The sequence below is a fragment of the Strix uralensis genome, chromosome 3 (genome assembly GCF_047716275.1).
Source record: "Strix uralensis isolate ZFMK-TIS-50842 chromosome 3, bStrUra1, whole genome shotgun sequence".
NCBI classification, from domain to species: domain Eukaryota; kingdom Metazoa; phylum Chordata; class Aves; order Strigiformes; family Strigidae; genus Strix; species Strix uralensis.
The window spans coordinates 110,589,165-110,612,695 of NC_133974.1; the positions used below are offsets into that span (position 1 = coordinate 110,589,165).

Sequence of the window (23,531 nt, forward strand, 5' to 3'; positions counted from 1 at the left end):
AAAAATTAGAGCCGGGAAAGTGAATTTGCAGTTCAGGCAGTCTGTACGAGGAGATAATGATGTTAATTCCTGTGAGTAGTGAGCTGGATTCTGATCAACCTTGTGTAAGCAGGTGTACTCCAGAGATAGCAAGGAGCAGAAAAAACAGGTTAATTACTATTTTTAGCAATGCAATAAGGGCAGACTGGACAAGTTAGCACTATTTCCCTGACAAATGTTAGACTGCGGATGCTCAGGGAGCACAAGCCTCTGAGATGACAACTACTAATTGAAAACTCTCCATGAGCTGGGCAGAGGCGGGTTTCATCCACAGAAGAACATACTCAGTCCCTCACTGTGAGAACTGGTCTGCTCTTATACCCTGCCATCCCTTCAGTGTCCTTCAGGTGCTTCAGACCAAGGTTTGCCCTGGTGAGTCACCTGGCTGCTAAATGCCAGGGGAGACCTCCCCTTGGAGCCAGTGCTGCCTCTGGTACTAGCTCCCAGAGCCAAGAAAGTAGTTCCCACTTGATGGCATGAGAAATCCTAGGCCTCCCATGCTCAGTCACAGGGCAGGAGCGGGGACATAAAAAAAGAGGGCAGGGAGAGAGAGCCTGTCCCTAGTACTTCGCTTGAGTAGAGGAAGGAAGGGGGAGAAATAAAGCAAAACTGAAGTAGATATATGCAGTTCCTGAAGACTGCTTCTAGCAGCCCAGAAGAATGACTATAGGACACGCATGAGCAGGAGGCCATAATGGCTTAGGGACAGCTGAGGCGGAGGCAGATAAGCACTGAGGAGATCCTGATGGGAAAGAGGATGCTCTCGGTATTAAAATGTCTTATTGGGGCCCTTATTATCATCAAGATGTGGGATAAGTGTCCTAGAAAAAACAGGACCCTGACCACCAAATGGTATTAGAGTTGCCTTGATGGCCAGGTGATGAAGTTAGTGATCTGGTGGTAAAAATCCTCTTACCATGCTCTTTTCTTTTGCATCATCTGATCACCTCTGTATAATTCAGAAACTTTATCAAACTATTCATACCCTCTCTTTGCAAGTTGCAGTGTGTCCGTAGGATGGTGGTCTCTTTCTCTGTTACCTGCTACAGTTTTTACAGACTTAAGACACCCTGCTGAACCAGAGTCTCTCCTGAGATAAAGTTATCATGGGAGAAAAGCTCCCTGTTTTTCTTCTTGCCTGGATTTCTTTTAGTAAATGGGCTGGCAAGAAGGCTGCTTACCTTCACAAAGTACTTTTTTCTGAGGTAGGAGTATGGATATGTGACTCTAAGATCTACGACAGATCATCTGAGTGGTTGGAATCTGGGGTGACTTTTGTCATGTGCAAAGCGGGACAGTTTTAGTTCGTGTCTAGAGCCCATATAGTCATCTCCACAGCATGCAGATTAGAGGGGGGAAGATGCTCTAAGACAGCATTGTGGCATGCAGCAAATATTTTAATGCAAGATAACTCTCTACAACAGTTTTTAATATCAAGTTACTTAATATAAATACTTATTCTTCATGTAATTTTATAGTTTCCCAGAATGTCTCAAACCGTAGTCCTGGGTAATGCACAGTCAGTGCATTAATGAATTCTGGAGGGCTGACTGCTAAGGTGATACTGGCTGCCATTTATTTCTACTTGCTACGCTGTATGAAAAGAACCTTTAAAATACCCTAATTCCTCACCTGATAGTTTCTGTCATTGCTAATACCGTCACTGACAGAGGGACATTAGGCAGGCCTTGGAAGAAGTTTTTAAAACTGATTGTTTCAGAAGACTTCTCCCAATTCAAAACCAGAAATTATGAAAAGTCTGAATGCTCTTGCCTCCCTGATGGGATGCAAACTTACAGAGCGGCGCTCTGCAGCTCTGCACATGCCAGTTCAGCTCACTGCGTTCAGTGATGGATCAGCTGCTTGCACTGTAACACAGTTAAAGGTGCGGCTAGGGCTGCAGGTACAGGCAGTGTGTAAACAGAAAGGCCAATTTTTTTTGCAAAGGAAATGAAAATGTGGGTGTTTCATTCTGAAACTGCCTGCCAGTGTTATCAAGGAAGAGTATGGATAAAAGGAATAGTGGCATCATTCTGGTGGGGATTCAGTCTGTTGTAATTCCCACAGTGTGTTGTGGTGTCTCTGACATGCAGCTCTCTTCTCTGTCAGTAAAAATATATATCCATCTAAAGTTTGTCGCCAATAGAGAATTTCTTTAATTTGAATTTTCTGAGTCTACCATAACTGTGCTCATTTTGTTTAGGTCTTTACTAAATTTTCTAAAAGACCTTATTGACTCCCCACGAGTTTTTTTCAGACTGGCCAAGCTGAGTGGCTTCTTCAGTTCAAGGTCCTTGTCAGGGGATTCTCAGAGAGGTGCTCTGGCAGCTGCATAGCAAAGTCGTATCTTGTCAGAAGCATAACAATGAGAATTACTCAAGTTGTTTTCTAATGGCAGATTTCCCATCAGGAAATATCATTTTGAAAACTAGACTTCCTATGGGAATATATCAATTTACACAAAATGCCGGGGTCTTTTTCAGCCTGTGAGAAAATCAGAATGAACTGTTTTGACCTTACCGCAATGAAGCATTTGGATAATTTACTTCATTTGCAACTATACTATAGCATACTTCACTGTAAAATTGACATGAAACACTTAAAATTTAATTCCTTTACACAAAAGCATTTACTCCCAAGCTGTTTTCCTATATACGATTTTATTTCCAGGAAACTTCAGATTTATTCTTGTTCATTCCAGCATGTGGAATGGAAAGAAAGAGAAATCACAGTTTCCTGCAAAGCAGAAATTCAGATTGCTGCTCAGATCCAGCACCTATTCAGTACCATGGGCATTTGAAAGACCAACTGGTGCATAGCTGGAGTACCACACAAAGCAAACAAACAAAAACCCCAAGGGCTGAAATCTGTTCCCAGTAAATATTTGAGTAATTTCAAAGTATCATCAACTGCGGTCTGTCCATGAACAATTTGCAAACAGCCAACAAGTGCCAAATTTCACAAACAAACTGTTCATTGCAAATAGTTTGCCTCTTCACTGTGACTGAGATGTGTGTCATTAAGAAGCCAACTGCTCTTCTTAAACAAGCTTTTTACCCTTGCCATAGTAAAAACTGTATGTGAGGAGCAGGACAATTGATTTTAAGGGAAATGATATTTTGAAAACCTTGCTTAGACATTTCTTCATAAAAATATGCACGGTTTTTTATCCAAGGATTCCCAAACCCAGTGAGCATCATTACTTCCATTTTAGTAGCAGAAAGAACAAGGCGAAAGGAGAAACTACACAATTTATCTTAGATTCCATTTCAGATAAGAAGAGCTGTGAATGGAATTAGCTCTCTTGAGTTCCATTTCATAAAACAGTATCTATGGGATGATAAATTGGCTTTTATGTATAATGGGTGTTAGTGTGGTGCTCATCACTGAAGGTGCTGTACACTCAAAAAAATTCAACTTAGAAGTTTCCGTAGCAGGCTTACAATATAGGTCTGTACACTCTTCTAGATGTGGAAAATGAGGCATAGATTGCAAATTGTTTTACAGCATTTGGGGCTGGCAGTGGAAAACTAGCGGGAGGCTAGTGGTGCTGTCTCAGCCTTTTCTGGCCTCCTCTCTCTTAATTTGTTGCTCTTATCATCATCTCTAAATTCACCTTAGAGCAATTGCCCAAAGTACTTTGATTTCAAGACGTGCACACAGATAAAACATTCTACACTCAGAGACTGAAGGTAAAACCAAAAAAAAAAAAAAAAAAAGCCCCAACACTGAAGCAGCTCACTGAAGGCAGCTGGTGATGATTCCTCCTTGATTATTGCTTAATGACTGCTATTTGCAAGCACCTTATCCCAGGAGGACTTTCTTGGGGAAAAGCCATGGGAAGAAGTCTTCTTGAAGAGGTGTCATCTGTCATGACAAGTTGCCTGTCCTGATGACTCTGGTGCTGAGACCACATTATGATGACTGATGAGGCCGTCCGGAGCAGTTAACTCAGCCATTTGTAATCATTTCTCTTACAGGCCTTTCGGTAATCACTTTGGGAAATTCTCTTTGAACAGTGCTGGTTCTGGGGAGAAGCAATGTTGTTTCTCTTTTGCAGGAAAGGATTTAGGTGGACATAAACTTGGGGAAAAATTAAAAACAAAAATCAGTATAAAATATCTTACTGTCGTTCTAGATATTCCTGCAAGGTTATTTTGTTTTATTTTTGTGTAGATTAAAGCCCCATCCACACACTGGCTCTGTTCCAGATGCGCAGTTTCACTTTCACAAGATAGACTGAAGCCATTTGGCAGACAGGGCTGGACTACCCTGGGGAGAAGGAAACAGTAAAGGGTGTTTTCTTTTCTAAACTTTGCTACCATTTTGCAGAGTGAATTTGAGCAGGTCATTTAATCCCACGGTTTCTTAGTACCCTTACACATAAGAGGTACATAATTCTGCATCAAATCCATTATGTCCAATTTTTTGCATGTGGTTCATGTCTTCCACTAGTTGTTTTACAGCTTCTTATGTTTCAGCTCCTTGTGGGCCATTTAGCCCAGCCCTTCTCACCAGTTTTGCCACATCTGAGGAAGGCTGTAGCAGTATGTGGGAATAAGTAACAGAGAAAACAGAAAGCTCCTCTTTCTGTGATAGGCAGATGAGGACAACCTGCCTATTCCTACTCATCTTAGACTGTCTTGTTGAGTATTTGCATGGTCATCTTTATACCAGAAGCCAAATATAACGCTGAGTAGGACTTCACAGCAGCATGGTTTGCATCAGCAGAGGTAACCTGGGCCATCCTGCCCCACACACGAGGCCCTGCCTTGAGCTGGAGCACCGTCTTTCGTATTACATAACTGAACCACTCTGGTGCCATCCAGCAGAGGATAGTGGTGGCTAGTGGTATCAGCTGCTTTACAGCATCACTCACCTCTCTTATGTGAATGCTGAGGATTAGTTAACATTTAAGATCTTTGGAAAGCAGCTGTACAGAGCAAACTTTTGCCACAGTGGTAAAAAACAACAAAAAAAAACCACACCAAAAAAATCAGGGTATCTCCAAAAATACTGCTTCTCGTTTTTCTTTTGCACCTGAAAAAAAGAATGACGAGTAATTTCCCTTTTACAATCTTTACTCATAGTCAACTCAGAGGTGTCTATCTGGGTGAAGACAGGAGTTTCTAGTGCCTCACTCAGATGCTTTATGGCCTTCATTTTGGCAGCACTTGCAGAACTTCCTTAAGAAGTACTTTCACATCTAAATACCCCACAGTTGTAGTCAGAGATGCTGTCCTTTACCTTAAGCAAAATTAAATGTTGCAGTGAAAATAGACAATATAAGCACATTGGCATCTTTCCCAGTAAAGGGAATATGAAGTAGTTTTTATTGTTACTGCCAAGACAGCTGTGTTTTAGATTGAAATAGTCATCGCACCCTTTTGCTATTTCTAGAAAAAATGCAGCTTGCCTACCAATAACAAATGTCTAGTATTTTCTCTGGTACCAAAACACCCTGCACATTTGTTGCTATTCTGCAACACTATATCTTAACAAAAATGCCTAATGCAGTAAAGAAATGGTTTTAGCCATACAAATGGCAGGAAATTCATAACTGTCACTGCTTCACAGTTTGTGTCTGTGGTACATATGTAGGGCTTCATATAATTCCTCAGAGTGTTTGCTTTATGTTTTGATTCAGCAGGCATATTTTTAAAAGTTTCTTCTTCTAAAATGCCATCTTTGGATTGCAGTTTCAGAATTGTTCCATGTATTAAAGCTGGACAAAGGCTCTGGAGCTGCAGTGACCTCTCTAAAAGTGTTTTCCCTGTCTGTGTGGTACAGTCGAGGCATAGTTTCTATGGGAGGCATCGCTCCAGGATTTCTGTCTCTTTTGTATAGGAAATCTCTAGTTTTTACCTGAAGTTCCTGTATTTTATTTCCTTTGCCTGTGGCCTCTTTTAAATGTGAAGGTGTGGGGATGTCTGACTTAAAAATAAGCCCCTGGATTTGTATTTCTGTATGTGGGACCATGATTGAGCCTTCTGCCAACATTATTTTTCACATGCACTTGTGCAATAAGCATAGAATTTCCCTCCTTTTACAGAAGCAATAATAGTAATAATGATAGTAATGAGGAAAAATAAGTCTGACTTATGCTACTGCTGTTGCTTTCTTCCAAATAACCAGAATTTACTGGCCACCATTTGCAGCTGGCATTGTTGAATGGTTCCAGACAGCGAAACAAGGCTGGCTTGCACCTGAGGTGGGCTTATGCCAGGTGGTGGATGAGTGACTGTTCTGGACATTGCCCCATGCTCTTTGAGGAAAAAAGGGGTATATGTCGCAGGTAGTATAGGATACAGGGACTGTGAGTTCCCTGGGGAAACCTGGATAAATCAACTAGAGTGAAGTAAAGACACCTCCCAGGTTTACTCAGGCTGAACTGGGAATTGCCTCTTGTGTCTGTATTAGCAACCATAGGAAAAAAGTTTGTCCTTCCTTCTGATATGCAATAGGTGTGTGAAAATGAACTTTGTCTCCTCTTCACCCCCTATCCAAGCTCAATGCCGCAGTGCAGTGGAAGAGAGGGTTTTAAACGCTCAGGTCATGTGTGTTTGTAGATGGATTTGAGTTGGAAGGGGGGCATTTAGTTGCAATATATGAAAGAAGAAAATGTTCCCTATACTTTGTTACGAGTGTCTCCAGAGCCAGAGGTACTGACACGGTGTGAAAGTGTGGGAGAGAAGTAACCTACCACCATTTTCTTCCTGATCAAAGAAGTCTTTAAAAGGTGATGCAGGCTGCCTGCTCTGAGGGTGAAAAGCCTCCTGCAGACCACGAAGATTCAGGTCTGCACTGAAACCTTCAAATACTCATTCCCCAGACGTTTACATGTTCAAGGGATTTTTGCATGTGTCTTTGTCCACTGACACTTAAGAAACATGGGCACAAAAATAAGTGAGCATTGAATGCCACGCCTTGAAAACAAGAGACAGATCAAAAGGCAGACGTTGAGAAAAATAAGGGCTTGTATTAAAATTTGCAGTACTGTGGGCCACTGAGTATCTAAATAGGTGCAGCTCTGTTAAAGTGATAACTGCTTAGTGATATAAGTTTGTATACGCATTCTGGTTTAGTAAACAGTCAATGTAGTACAAAAGAGGGTTTTAAGTGTATAAAGAGCAGGAGGTGTTTCTGGGTTTATTTCTTTCTTTTTCCTTAATCCCACTGCTTAAAATGATACAGGAAGTGTGCAGATCTGATGAGAGACTCCCACTGGGGGTGTGTGTGTTAAATATGGAAGTAGCTATGCAGAAATCCGAGGTAAAGGCACTCTATGGTTTGAAGTCAGTATATGTAATGAATTATTAAAACGCTGTCAAAACAACTATTTTTTTTCCTTGAAAACCTGGCCACTATGCTTCTAGAGGTTACGTTGACTGGGTACAGACAAAGGGAAAGTACACGTAGCGGAGTAATCGGAGATGTGCAAATAGATGGACACTGAGAATACGTGGGATCGGGACCCCAGTTGTAACAGATGAGAATCATACTGGTATAGCATATATACTGGCACAGCAATCATACTGGTATAGTATAGTATATATATAGAATATATACTGGTATAGTAATCATACTGGTAAGCAACTGTTCTGAAGTCCTTTGGACGAGGAGCACTGTAACGAAGAGTCCTTCTTGGGGCCAGTCCAGCAGGCACTGCAAGGGCTCCCGGTGACAGCGCGTGGAGGAACTCTCTAATGTTGACACACACGTACCAAACATTAATACTGCCTTTCAGTTGTTCTGTTGGAGGTTTTTCTAAGCTAGACAAATACACCAGACAACAGTGGAAGGATCACTCTATTTTTACACATACAGAAAAAATTCAGAACATCCACAACCTGAAGTACTTTAGTGTGCCTTAGTGGAAAGGTTAGCAATTCCACAGACTTTATCTTGCTCTTTCCTGCTGTCTGCAGTGTCTGGAGGTCTGTCTGTGCTGCAGGAGACAGCTGGAGATAATGGCTTCTGGTTTTCACTGCATACCTGGTCAGTAATTCAGACGCATTGGGTATCAGTCCAAAGACAAGGGTGAGTATTGCCCTGTGTTGAAATACCACAGCCCCACAAAGTCACCACCCCAACACCTCTCTTCTGGTTGTGATCCTAAAATATCTAAAAGCTGATACAATGCCCCAGCATCCAAAATTCAGAATATGTGTTTGTACATGGAGCTTTGCTGCTAAAGGGCTTTTCGCCTTTGTTTAGCAAAGCTACAGGCTAGACAAGCAGGAGAAGCACATCCCTTGACACAGTCCTGCCAGCACCTGAACTTTTGAGGGGACAAACTAGAGTTGAGAGCGGTTCAATTAGTAATGCTCAGTCCTTTGTTTTCTCTGTGTTGGCCAGAGATGCTTAATTGTGCTGTAAAAGGTTATTACAGCAACGATCAGTCTACTGCTGGATTTTTTTAGAGGTTTCTTGTACATACGCAGATGAGTAACAACTTTAAGCCATTCCTAGTCTGGTCTGTAATTGAGACCCTGAGCTCTTTATCAGTGATTCATTGCCGTTTTGTGGTGTCTTACTGGGCAGGTCTTCAGCAGCTGCAGAGCATCTGAGATGCAGTAGTATGCTCTAGATGGCAGTATATTTTTAAACTATATTAGCTGAGCTGGGTAGATTATAAACTTGGTCATTTTAATTGTTTTTTTTAATGCTCTTTGCGTGCCACTTGCTTTCAAAGTAGAAATTAAAAAACTTCTCAGATTTTACAATATACATGCAAATACTAAGAAGAATTCACAGAAAGCCGCAAAGAAAACAATATTGTGCTCCCCTGCATTTTTAACAGGAAAATGCGGATTACTTTTTTCCTGTAATGAGCAGCAACACATGATACTTTGCTATTATTTCCCTGTCGCAGTGCCTTGGTGGAATTGTCATTTGGATGTTTTGTGCTCCTCTTCCAGAGCCAAGGTCTGTTGATCAAGCCGTATCTCCCAGATTAGCACAGATTCTCCTTGCATCAATAAATGTCCATGGGATGTGGTAGGTAGAGGGGCTGCCTAGTCAGTACAAAAGAATGGGACTGTGGAGTACCTGTTTGTAGATTGAATTAGTCAGTTTTGAGGCATTTGGGGTTTTTTTCAATCAAAAGTTAATATTACCTGTGAAAAAGAGATGGAAAAAAACCCCTTTTGCTAACAGAAAGGGGTTAAAAGAAAATTTTAAAATAAGTTGTACAAAGACAAAAAAAAAATCCAGAATGATAACACAGTTGTTGAGTTAACTACATTTTTATTAGTGACACATGCTTCATGTACAGGAAGTGTATGCTATTCCCAAATTTACCCATCAAGCATCTGCCAGTCAGTTCTGTTGATCACTTCTATGCCTCGTGCAGTACGTCTGACTGAATCCACTACCCACAGGTCTGCTACAGCCCACTAAATGCAAATTTCTTCTCTGCAGTAATCCAGCACAGGTTTGGTGACACACATACTATCGTTTTATTTGCACTCATCAGGCTTTCGATATGACATAAAATCATTGTAACATAATGCATTATTAAATACATTTTCCAACTGAAAAAGATAAACTTGACAGACTGTCAGCAAACATTTTCGTACTTTAGAAGAGGTTGTAAAAAGAAGCCCTGGAGTACATCCACCCATTACTGTAAGTAAAGCTCACCAACTATTCAGAGCAAGAAACTTCATGGAATGAGCTTGCCCTTTGCCTCGTTCCCCATCTTGACTATAAACGGAATTTGAATTTTGCTTCTGAATGTCATTTAGACAATGATTTGTATGAGCATAATTGAGTCTGGATTATTCATGAAGCATTTACTTGGGCTGTTTGTTGGTTTTGGTGCTGCTTGGTCACCTCGATATAATGTGGTTTTTGCACTTTCATGGATGACTGACTATATTTGCAGATGGGAAGAGGGGAAAAGTGAAAGTTTCTAAGAGGCTGTGTGAGTACTGTTAGTGTGATCGTGGGTATCAGTTGTGATTTTGAGAGCTTACAGGGAATTCTAAGGCAATCTTTTTCCCCCCAGTTGCATCCCTTTACCCCCAAAAACTGAAACCAAGAACTTCTTTGGAGACAGGAGCTCAAAAAACCTTCATCAAGGAGCTCTGGGGTGTGTGCTTTCAGCTAGACAGAGGCAAGCCCGAACATCTTGCTGGTCATAGCCAGCCAGGGCCTCATAAATGGCAGGATCTTGAGAACTCTTAAGCAAGATGGAGATGTTGGGCTTCAGGGCCCCACAGTCTTGGATCTGCCTCTTCCAGGATGTCCTCGGCCTGCCTCTGGTTTATAGGAGGAGTCTGCAGAGGTTTCCATTTGGCCTTTTTTAAATTTTTTTTTAATAGGGGAAAAGATAATTGTGTAATACGCTTTCCGTGGAAAATTGCTACCTTTTACTTAGAACTGGAATAACCTTTTCTGAAATGTCAGGCTTTGGCAGAGATTGGAAAATCCAGATCTTAATGGAGGCTGTTTCTAAACACAACATTGTAATATTTGCTAATAACTACTCTATTGACTGCTGTTATAAACCAGAGGCACAAACACTACTCATGTTGATTTCTGATTTCCATGCAAACAAAAGTGAATGATTTTGAGATTTTTCCGGGTGTAGATGTAGCTGAAAGTACACATTGATCTCGGTTATTAACTTACATATCTGTTGCAACTCTGATATCTAGAGAACAGGTAGATGCAGGTTTGTCACCTCAGATTTACCACCAAGAAACTGGGAATAATATAGCCCAGCAAAGTGAGAAAGCTTATCCACTGTGTAATGAAGCAATATCCAAAGATAGTAATAAGCAATATTTGGTTACATGTAGGTGCACTTTTTGGTTAAAAAAGGCATAGTGTTTTGATAAAAATTCAATTACTTTTCTGCACTGCACAGAACTTTAGAAAACTATGTATGTTAATTGCTGGGGATATTTCTTCCTTCTTTCAGAAAGGGCAAAAAAGGGAGGAAATCCTGTTTGTTTAAAAACGACCCAAGTAGACAGCTTTTCTTGTTGTTCCATTTTTATATGAACGTGCAGGGTTATTCTATTAAAGAGGTATTTTTCATTAAAATAATACATAAATATTTTATTTAATGAATTTGTAGCCTTGAGGCTTGACTTCAGTACACATGAACCATTTTCTATTTTTTTACCAAAACTCTTGGTGAGCTGAACGAATTTCACATCCCCTAAGGAAATTCCTTTGCACAAGTTTAAAACCAGAAATGTCAAATGTTCTCTTCAGGTGCACGTTTCTACCTGTGATGGAGTATCTTGGATCAGGATTTGGCCCTGGATATTCCTTTAGGCAGGAATATCAGAGAAACCTCTGTTGTACCTTGCCATACTTCTGGCTAGTAAAAATGGAGCTGTCAGCTTCCAGTTGCTAATCCATTAATTTTTTTTAAAGGTTAGGGTTACTGTTGACAAGTGACAGAGCACCCTGGTACAGACAACCAGAATGGGAGGTTAGCATATTTAAAAAGGAGACAAAATTTTCTTAGTGCTTCTTGGCTTCAATATGAATTGTTTTGGAGAGGGGGAAAATCGCTTTATTTTGTAAAATGGTGCAGTGTGGTCTACATTTGCATTACCCTTGCTGCACAAGAAGCATTTATTTAGCTGATACAGTCTTCTGTTACATCTCTGGACGTAAAATGCCCTGGAGGTGGAAGAGGAAAGGTCTCTCCTTTTCCTAACCTATAGCTCACTCTGAAATCAAATCATTCCTCACTGAGCCTCTTGGCTATACAGAAACCTTTTACCCAGCATCTTTCTCTGAAGATAACTTAATTGGGAAAGATTCATAACTTCTGATACAATCTTCTTGTCTTCAAGTTCAGACCAATAGCCCAAGAAAATAATTTGAGATGAAGTTCCAAAATTAATCCTAAAGAATATGAGGAAAAGGAGTTCTTAAGCTAAAATGAATTGAACTGAATCCATTCTGTTCTTTAAAAATAGAGAAGAACTTTCAATTTTTTATGCTATCTCTTATGTACCTCTTGCTGCTGATAGAGGGGAGGTTCAGGTGCCTGGACAGCCCTGTCTTCTCTGCTCAGATGTTCAACTTTATTTTTTATCTCAATTTACTGCATATATTGGTGACAGAGGGAACGTTTCCACTTAGCTGAGTGTGAGCGTAGGCATGATTTCTGAAGAATGCAATGTGTAGAAGCATTTCTCTGAAGGTGAGGAGTACCAGGGAATTTGGGGTACTGCAGCTGATCGCTGTGTTACTGATTCCCAGGTACGGCTGGTCAGGGTAGTAACAGTGATTTAATTTCGAGTTCTGTGGCTGCAGAATTAGGGAGAGGAATGCATGTCAGTGATTTTCAGATTATTTTGCCATGGGAATAGAGATGGGGAGCAGGTCAGTTTTTCACATTTGTGTGAAGTTTTCACTAGATTGTGACCCCAAGGCTTGGCTCTCTGTCATTACTAAATGAATGATGTCTGTGTTTGGTCTGTTAGGGGTAAAGAGGCCCCAGTGTTCTCATCTGTAGGAGACCTGTGATCTGTGTTTAGGATATTAAATCATTCCCCATTTTGGAGAGTCACTAGGTACAGATGTTATATAACAGGGATATTGATACTAGTCAGACATCTCACTCAAGCAAAACACACATTGCTTTTAAAACCAGCTTAATTCAGGAGGTCATTTTTTATTAATATTCTTCTTTTACTTATTATTTTATATTAGCATCAAAGTGAAACACATTTGTAGGAAAAAGTCTGCTTTTAGCAACTATTATAACTATGGTAATGAAACCTGACATTATTTGCCACAACCAGTTGCATCAGGGGCTACTGAAAGATGTCAGCTGTGTCTCGATGTTAGGAAGGAAAAGCCAATGTAAAGATTATTCCATTGTTACCTATCACTTCATCATTCACAGTTGAAGGCAGGACAGTAGTTTTGGTACCTACCCTCATAAATCACTGGCCTGATCTTCTGTGTCGCTACATTCCAGACAACGCAGAGGATCTTTAGTTATTGTAACCGTAACTTAGCATAGAGACCGGTTTTAATTGAGCCATTAGGGATATTAAATTTTTTCCACTGTAGAATGGCTTACAATACAGTGTGGAGTCCATTCTTGTCTTGAAGATTATTGCTCAAAGCAGTGAGCAAGAGTTACAGCTCTTACATAAGAATGGTTGTTTTTCTCTTGGTTTTGCTATCGCTACTCAGTTACAGGAGCGTGCTAAAAACGAGACTGCAGTGAGAATGAGATAGGGCACAACTCACACTTGGTATTTAAACTTCTGACAAGTCCCTCTGAAATTTTCACGTTTTTCTTCAGTGGAAGTGGGAAGCAGGGATATGCAGATCTTCAACAGAATTGAAGCAGTGTCTTCCTCAAGGCTTCAGCCATTTACCTTCTTTACTATTATCCACTTAAATGTGTCTTTTATTATTTGATATTATTTATCCATTCAAGAGCACAGTTCTTCAGCACTCTGAATTAATTATTACCCTAAGTTACTTAATTCCTATTGTTACAGAAAGTTTTACCAAACTTTTTATTGAGAGGTATTATCAAACTGTTTTGTTGTTATTACAGCAAAGCTTAGTGTTGCACCTAAACTAGAATTCAAGCAAGCAACTGTAGTATTCTTAGTTGACAAAAATATTAATAGATCAAAACCTGTTCTTTTTATTTTCTTTCTGAACAACAAATTCTTTATGCCTTCTGTGAGAAATCACAACATATCACCAATCCAGAGTTTTATTTTGTTCCATCAAACAAACCTTACAAACACAAGTTTTGCCTGCCTGTATTTCTACAAAGTTAAATCCTACCTTTCCTCTGAGGACCTCAGAAAATGAGATGGGAATACTCAAGATCCTATTATCTTCAGAACATCCAACTTAAACATTCACAGGGAAAATCTGTGCTTTCAAACCTTATAGAATTCTGCTTTGCTCATTGACCTTGCATGTTATTTCAGATACTGTTTCTCTTGCACCTTTAATATCATCACGGTTTTGCAGAGTTAGTGCAGGTTTGTACAGATCCTTGCACGTTCTGGGTCACTGTAGTATTCTAATCCTCAAAAGTATCTTTGAGATGCATTGGGTTGTTGAACAAAAGCTAGGTAGATGTTTGCCTGTTCCATGTACGGGATCTCCTCATGCTAACAAAACTTAAAAAAATTGAGGAACTGAAAGCTCAAAGAGAACTTAGAATCAGCGTGAGATTAAACTTGACAGTTTTTCTAGGTGACGATAATTTTGTGATATAAAGCAATTAATCTCCTGTCTCCCTGTGTGCGCACACATCAGGAAGGAAGAACTCACCAAGAAGTAGTTGAATATTGGTGCTTGTTGCATATGGTCTGTAAAGCTGTTTAAGATCTTTGCACTTGATGTGTAGCGTACAAACAGCTACGTCATACGTAATGTTTATATTTCTTTTTTTTTTCTCCTTTTCTTTAAAAATGAAAGGTCTGAGCACTTCGGATCTCCCAGCAAGCAGCCTTTCTCTTCCTTCTGGTTACTCTGCTTGGAACTTGACCTGGGTCATGAGAGATACATCGCCTTACTTCTCTCATAGAGGACGACACAGTGAGTAGCATTTATGTTATCCTCAGGAGGCTGTAACTAACTGCCTAAGGATACTGGTATAATACTGGAACAAAACAAGACAAGTCAAATTCATGATAAAATATCCATACTGTCAGTCCCTGAGGGCACTAATAAGCCTTATTGTCCCTTAGCAGCCACCTCTGGGGCCTTTCCCCACCCTGCCCACGGGCCCAGGATTCACATTTCCGTCTATCCCAACGTGTCCTTGGCCATCGCTATCTCCGCGGAGGTACCCGATAACCTGGGCTGCCCCAGCCTGCCCTGCTCCCTCAGAAACAAGGTTCCAGACTGTACTATTTGAGTGGTATGTTGGAATCCAGCGATATTATAAAGAGAGGAGCTGTGTACCAAACTTATTTTTTCTTGCCATCTCCTTTCATAACTCTCACCCCTTCCAAAATCTGGGAATCTGTTTTCATCTGTTCTCTGGTATGACCTATTTACTGACTATCCATAGCCATTCCACCGTGAAATACGATAGTCGTAGTTAGGACCGGACTGCATAAAGCAATATCTAACATGCAATCCAGAAAGTGACTGAAGTAGAATATATCTACTATATATCTACTACCAGTCTCTATGAGGGGAGATAAGGTGCTGAGAGGCTAATAAGATTTACTCACCCTAAGCCTGTAATTATCTGCTTGAGGGAAAAGTTTGACCTACCTATATGAAGAAGTCCCATATTTCTTCAAATTTATGTTGCAGCCTTTTATGTGTGCAATATATATTCTTTCCACTGGCATACAATATCTGCTCCTAGCTGTTGTATCTGCTTGAATGATGAGGACACACCAATTTCATTTTGGAAGGGACAGTAGTACAATCTTTTTTCCCTCACTTGGTTTTCTCAGAAGTTGCAAGAATGATTTTTAATTTATCCTTTATTACTTCTTCCTAAACTCTTTCAGTTTCTCAGTAATACTATTCTAAGGGAAGGCTTTGTTCTTAAAACCTAAAAGCATTGATTCCATCTGACAGCATCACATGGAGATAAATGTACTGCATCTAAGCAGAAATGATTTATTATGATTTTAGCTGGTTGCACAAGACCAAATTCTACCATATTCCAACCATCTGTTTTGCAAGGAAAGGCAGGAATTTGCTGAGGTGTTACACAAAACACAATCTTCACTCAGGACAAGTCTAAACTTTTCTCCCTCAGTAGGTGTAATTCAGGACATGTATCTTGAAATTACTGGAGAATCTTGAAGAGAGGCAGGAGTAATTTCATTTTTTCTAGCTTTGCGCTTAATTTCCAAAAGTTGGCAGAACCTCCTTTAAATTAAAGGGGTGGCGATAGCCCTCAAAGACACGCATTTCAGACTGCAACACCCCATAGCATCGCTATGTGGACGTACTGCCTGCCGATTCAGATATGCAGTGTGCAGGGGACTGGTTTGGGGACGTGGAGTAGAGCCTGTAAGCATAACCCAAGCTTAAGAGGGCAATTCTTAAAACTTCTCTCTATTCCTCTACATACCTGCAGCTTATATTATTTCTGTCCAGGTTTCTGTCCAGAACTGCTATGAGCATGACAGGGATGGACAGTGCCTTTCAGCAGCTGATTATTGGCTCTGGATCTAAGCAACTCTGTGAAGGTCACGCAGGGACTCAGGGGAGCAAGGCAGAAGACAAAGTTGGACTATCCAAGCTTTAGGCGAGTAACCTTGTCCCAGGACCACCCCTGCCTTCTGATTAAGTGGCTAATCCAAAATCATACAGTAAATCATTAGCAGAAATAAAACCCAGCAATCCTTCACTACGAGAGTGTTTTCCTCTTCTGTCAGAAGCTTTCCTTGCTGCTCCCAGCGTGACTGTGATTACAAAGTGCTCAATAAAACTCTATCAAAACTTTGTTTGCCTAATCATCTGATGGGACCCATCTAATTAACTGGCTGACATTGCTGGAGTGGGGCAATATTAGTTGTCTTAATTACTTTTTCTCTGTGTTCCGCTATTGGAGAAATCTCTTTGATTGAAAGGCTGAGTAAATTGAAATATCGGGTCCCTCTCCCTCTGCCAAACTAAGTTCTCTGCTCCTTCGCTCAGCATTAAAAGTTCTGACAGACTGCCTCTAGTAGTTCTGGCAGGAACAGTGCTTGATGATATATTTGAAACTACATGCAGCAATCCCAAAAGATAATCACTGGCACAACAGGATACTTGAGAGTGATGCATTCACAAGACCTTTTTTCTCTTTTGTCTAGAGGTTTCTAGATTTGTCTCTATCCAAGCATTGATTAGTCATCCACCATCTCAGAGATGCAAAATCCACCTGCCTTTCAGAAAATAAAGATTAAATAAGCCACATGAAGTCAAAATTATCTGGGAATTCAGCCTGCAGGGCAGGAGGAGTCTTCAAATCTCCATATTTTTGTGTTTTCTTTTGTTCTCTTTGAGGTACATGCAGACTATTTCCTGTGGCTAGAACAAACTTTTAATGCATTCTGCATATGTGTAGACTTACGGTAGCGTATTAATCTCCCATTTGCAGCACTGATGGAACTCTGTCCTGAGGCTTACATGATTAACTGCACCCAGCCACATATTTCATTTCTTGTCCTGGTTGGTTGAATATTAATTTTCTCTTCTGTATAGGTATTGTATAAGAAATCAATTGTCCACTGCATAAAATCCATTAAGCTTCTGTAACAGGGGTTCCAGACGACGGGTGCCCCTTAAGGTCTGGAAGCCTTCACGCAGTTAATACACCCCTCTCTGCCCCATCCTTTACTTCCCCCCAGGCCAGCCGACAACACTGAACCTTGAGCATGATCCTGGCAGGATACGGTAGCAACGGCGGAAAGTGCTACCAATTGGAAAAAAAATCAAATGGGATTCAGCCCATCTAAAATCTGTTTTAAAAGAAACAACGTTTTATGAGAATAACAGGCATAAGTGTTGCCATGCTGGACCTTTTGGGAACAGGAGATGGCTTTTGCTTTTTAACTCTTCTTATGCCACCGTGCTGTCTGTGCATCTCTTTGCCAGATCCCCCCAGTAGTAGTTGAATTCCTTGGCTGTTCTGAACCATCTTTGTGCAAAATACAGAAGTACCTCTCTCAGGTTGTGTCAGACTTCTGCAATATAGTTTACAGATTATTTTTTCCCCCCTGAAGTTTAGGGAATAGTAGTGTTTTGGATTCCAAAGTTAACTGGGACTAAAACTCTGGGGGAAATAGCAGATTCAGCTACTAAATGACTACTGTGCTTAAAAATGTCTACAAAAGATGAGTTCAGCAGAGGAGGAGCACATACCTTCAAAAGTGCATAATTATTCACAGCTTTGATTTAGGTACTAAAAGCATAATCCAAAGGATGGCTTCTAATAACAACTTATTAATTTCACTCAGCTCTATGTCTTCAGAAAAAATTTGACAGGGTTGTTGGGTTTTTTTTTACACTTTCTAATGGAATGTAATCCGTGACGAGCTCATGATTTCCTGAACTGGGTTCGCTTAAAAAAAAATTAAATGTGTTGGACTAATTTTACTGTGGAATAATTTGGGGTCATTCTCACTGTGTATTTGATGCTCAGTAGCGTGGCAGTTGCTCAGTGAGGTGTCAGATTATTAATTTTTTTCTCTGGTAGGTTGTGTGCAACTTGCTGAATTCAAGTACTCATGTGCATGCATTCAAAATACCATTTCATTCATGTGAGCTGGATACCAGATAGATAATGCTGACATGAAACTCAATGAGTCTGAACGTCAAACAAAAGGGAAGATGGAGAGAAAGAGGGCACCAGCCAGATGAATTTGTGTTACAGTTAGGTTCCCATGACTACTTGTTTTATAAATCTACAACAAATCACACTAATACTGACACCTTCAGAATGATAAAGCTATCATGATACTTGGCTCAGCATAGCATAGTAAGATGCATGGATATGAACTAATTGTTACAAGTTCCTGTTTGGAAGGTGAGATAAAGTCAGGAGTGAAATGAGGAGAATAATACTTTGTCCCAGAGGAAAAATGACTTAATTCTTTCTTAGTAAAGATATTGCAAAAGTGGTGTACTACCTCAATTCAAACACATCCTTTTTGCAATCTTAGAAGTACTCTAACATAGTTTCAGAAATAGTGTTATGAATGTAATAGGGTAAGACTTCAATTAACAGCAGTTATTCACACCAGATGAATAGAATTGTTCCATATAAACCAGCAGATGCTGTGACCCCATATACATATGCAAGAATTCTTGTTTAACAATTAGATGGTATTTTTGCCATGTGCAATGGTGCTGAAATCCAGGGGGAGGAAAATCACAGGAAAAGCAGCATCTGCCTAGTTAAACTGAAGGCTGTGCTAAGCAAGAAAGAAGAAAAAATCTTATTAGGGAGAATTTTTTACTTTCTTTCAAGTTATTATTTTCCTTGTATCCTCTTTCATCTGCAGATAATACATCAATGACAGCTCAACATTTTTTCAATAATAAAATAACATACAGTAAGACAACAAATGTCTTTTCTTTCTGTCTCTCAAGTATTCATTTTCTCTAGAGATCTCTCAAACTTTATGCAAGAGGTCCCTTGTATGAATTGTCAAAATATGACAGTTCATCCAACCGCTGTTTTGCGCCAACTGGAGCATGTTTTCTAACAATCGCTGTTAGTCGGTACTTCAGTCTTTTGGCCAGAACTGGCATTAGAAATGCACTTTCATTTATTGTTTTTGCTGCATGCATGGGAGGCTTGGTGGACAAATATTTCTCGTGTGGAGGATGAGCTCTGTCACTTCTTAGAGCAGGAGGAATGAAAATGAGGGCTATTGCTGGTTGTTCTCCCCACACCCTCTCCTTGCACCTCTCTCTGTAGCTGTCTTGAAAGACTGTGCTTGTAATTGATTGATAAAGGAGTTCTGGCCCTCTTCTTTGTAGCTTGATTTCCACCGAACAAAGCAACTGTCAAAGATTTTGGTGATTCAGTCCCTGGTGTGCACTGAGAAGCTGGGTGGATATAAAGTATATGCTGTCATTTTAAAGATTCTCTTAACAAATAAGTGAATGGTTGCATTATTGCTGTTTTCTCTAAGCAGTGGCCCATCGAGCTGTGGCTCACTCCCCAGAGGATTAATTTAAATGCTTCTGGCATGAGGAGAGCCTTGGGCTCCCCAGGGAGGCAGGCAGCTCACCCTGTGCTCGACACTGAGGCCCGAGCACTCTTCCCGGGGGTGAAGAGCAGTGAAATTATGCCTCCTGTGGGGTACTGCTCCTCTAAAACCTTTTATTCTTCAGATTGCAATCTAGCTTTAATAGCCCCTCCTGAGGGAAACCTGAACATTTGTCTTCCAAGGCAGGTGTTGAAGGGGTGAGCAGCGCTGTCGCAGCCGGCTCTGACCCTGCCTGGCAGGTAGTGGTGCCCCCGTGATACCCCCCCAGGGATGCTGAGGAGAAACTGGCTGCTTTGAAGGCTTCCTTGCACGCAGTGAACTTTGACGAGCCCTCGGAGTCTCCCACCACCCTGCCAGGGGCAGGGGCTGCCATTCTGCTGTGAGGGGATGGGCTGCGACCCCAGCCCCACCGGCGAGCTGGAGGCGGAGGGGCTGGGAAGCTTCCATGGAGTGAGGAAGTGTGAAGAATCCCTGGGCAACAGCAGAGAAAGGACAGGGTGCTGCCTTGAAGAGGGTGGGGGGGTCTTAGGCAAATGGGGTGAGACCCTGGGGGTTTACCTTCACTGAGCCCCACCAGGACGCCTCCCATCCTCCTCTGTACCCCAGCTGGCCAAAAGGACATGTCCCCAACCCCCAGGTGAGGGACCGGCTGCCTCACCCCGCTCTGGGGTTTGGCTGGGGCTCTGTGCCTGGCCCAGGCTGTGGGGTCACAAAATGGCTGCTGGGGTGGCGTGTGGGTGAGGTGGGCTGGGGTCATGAGGGGAGAGAGTGAGGAGAGGCTCATCGTGACCAAACGTCAACACCATGAGGGAACAGCGGTGTTCCTGTCGGTAAACTCAAGGTCAGGGGAGCATACATGAAGACCTGCTGGTGCAGAGGAAGGACACAGAGCAATAAGCTAACTTGTGCTAAGTAGTTTTAAATTAAAAGGAGGTCCCCAATGAACACACGCTGTGTCTCAGGGCAGGGAGAGGGGTTGATGGGCTGCCCAGCTGCTCTCCTCACGGCTTCACTTGCAGGTGACTGAGGTGTGTCAGGCAGGATGGACCCCAAAGCTGTGCTGTATGGAGTGATGCCGTGGGGCTCCTCGAGTGCCTTCCCAGTTCCTCACCTCCCCTGTCATGCCATGCTGCTGCTCTCACATTTGTCAGCACCTGGAGTGGCAGCCCAGAGACCAGGCAGTTACTGTTGGTGCAGGCATTTGCTAGGGATAGTAAGGCCTGGGGTGCCCAGCACAGATACATGTGACATACTATCCCTTAAAATGTGCTAGTTTGCCCTTTCTTAGTGCTGAGCAGTGGAAGGAAGTAGGTGAAAATGTCTCTTCAGGCTTGCTTTCTTGGCAGGAACAAGGCAGTTAGACCCTGCAATTGTTTTTCCTCTTCAGTTTGCATGACTGCCGACACCTTTTTCCTTTCCTCTTGAGTTTTTTCCCATGCCCTTCCATCCTGTGGTGGATTTGCTCATTTTAAATTGCTGCTGTACCTCCAGTTGCACAGTGAAAAGGTGACACTAGGGATCTATCTGCAAAGAGTTTCACCCCTTTTTTGTGCCAGCGGAGCAATGCTCGCTTCCAAGGGCCTGGCCTGTATTTGGTGTCCTCCTGGGTGTTCAGCAGGCTGGGGAGCTGACAGCCAAAGAGCACAGAGTCTCCTATTTATGCTCCATTTCTGGGGAGAAATTTTATCACTGCAGGCTTCCTTGCATCACCCCATGTGTATACCCCTGTATTGGTGGATAGAAATTCAGAAAGGCCTGATGAGGCAATCGAAACCCTTAGATTGAATGCCCTGTGCCCTTTTCTACCCAGAGGGAATGGGGAGGGCTTTCGGAACTGGCTCTGTCCCTAGGATTAATAACTGGAAAATCAATTTGTCATTTCCCTGTCATAAATTAAAAGCTTATAGGCCTTATAACATCAGTAAAATAGAGGTTAGTGGGTATTGATGGAGGTCTCAAAGCTCACTCAGCAGAGCACATCTCTACTATGCAATTTAAATTATGTCTCCTCCACAAGGAATATCTGTCAATATTTGTATAAAAAAAAGACATCCTGCACAAGAATATTTTATGTTTCTCCACTGCTGCTGCGATTGTTGCCACTGGAGGAAGTGTGTTCTTGAGGGAGGTTGTGGTCCTGTTTTGATTGGTGTAAGTGACCTCTACATTGTGCATCTGTATCTGTAGATGTAGTACAAATTAGTCGTGTTTAAGCTGATGAGATGCCCATTAGGATGTACATCTGTAAGCTGGTCCTTCTGAGAACAGAGAGCCTCCACCTGCTCCCTTGTCTATTGTAGTCAGGTGAGAAAGCAACCACACCTTTTCACAGGGGTGACCAGCTGAGAGTAATGCAGGAGGAGTGATTTGTAAGAGTCGGCAGACCAGGAGTGAGAAGGACCTTTTTAAGTCAGACACACGTAGAACTAGAAAGGAGTAGCCTAAGAGGAAATTACCTGCTGGTCAGGGTTTTTGTGGTTGAAAGGAGATGTGGTTTAAAACAAATAAACTTAGTCTGTTGTTGGGCAGCTGAAGAAAGGATAATCAGAATAGCTTCTTAATGAGAACAGGCTTTCTATATCTCTCTTCAAATGAGATTATTTTTGTCTGTGATGTGTGGTTACACAAATGATCTAAGATGATCCAAAGAGTGAATGATTCATCACCTGACCTGCAGCAATGTAAAAGGGTATTTCCTGCAGGTTACTCTGTTTTGGCGTATTATTTATGCTACTATTTTAAGTCATTTGTTTGTTAGAAAACTCTAATCAGTTTAATTAAAACAGATGTACTTGCCAGATATTTTAGTTGTTTGTGCACAAATTATTGCTGTTAGGTACGTTGATTAAAAATAAATAAATTGAAGCACCCACAAGACTCTAACGTCATCAGACACACACATACACAGATTCCACTGTCTTTTCAATTGAATAGGCTTAATTTACTTTTCAGTCTATGGTTGGTATCCTGTATCTTCTTACATATCAGGAACTGAAATGATTGATATCTACAGACTTTCTTAAACAGGTATTTACCTTAATTTGATTATAAGCATCACTTTTGTTTCCTCTTTAAAGGTGTAATGGTGATGAAGTAGGCTTCTAACAAATAAGCTGTTCTGTCTCTCTAGTGTCCAGGGGTTGCACATGCAAAAGACTGTTGGACAAGGGGTTGGGGTTTTTGCACTATATTTAAAAAGAGACTTTGCAATTTGCTGGAACTCAAATTCCTATAGAGCCTTTAGGATCTATAATGTCAATATAGCTGTGGCATAAATGCATATACTGGATATAAATCTTTGTGACATATCTCTAAAAAACCCACCAAAAATCACAAAACCCCCCACTTTACTGACTAGGCACTCTATTCAAGTCCTAAAGCTCTGTATCTAGTCAATTTATATTGGTAGTGGGTTTAAAAAATAATCACTAAAAGTTGTGTTAGATTTAATTACCTTTCCTGCAGTGTTTGCTGTTTTTCAGAAAAGGGCAGAATGGCTTTTATTCAGCTTCCAAAGGTACATGGCTACTTCTTTATGTGCTTAGCTGGGCAAGAAAAAAATAAACTTGATGTCGCATTTAAACATGTTAAGACAAAAGTAAAAAAGGAAGGAGAAAGACCTTTTTTATGCAGAGGCATAAAAAATAACAGGTACTTTGTGGCAGCAATTCAAATATTGTGAAGGTTCTGTATTTGCAAATGTGGTTTATATGGTCTTGTAGGAGCTACCACACCAAGAACAGCTTATCAGTGAAAAAAATGTATGTGGTGTATATAATGCTTTTTTTATAAAGTATA

At 41.1% G+C, this 23,531-nt stretch overlaps 1 protein-coding gene across 1 annotated transcript in view; it reads left to right on the forward strand.

Annotated features, from left to right (window-relative positions):
• ALK (ALK receptor tyrosine kinase) overlaps positions 1-23,531 on the forward strand; it is a 320,324-nt gene that overhangs the window by 66,690 nt on the left and 230,103 nt on the right. Inside the window, exon 2 of the mRNA XM_074863896.1 lies at positions 14,476-14,595. Coding sequence (XP_074719997.1) covers positions 14,476-14,595 — 120 coding nt within the window. The remainder of the gene's footprint in view (positions 1-14,475; positions 14,596-23,531) is intronic.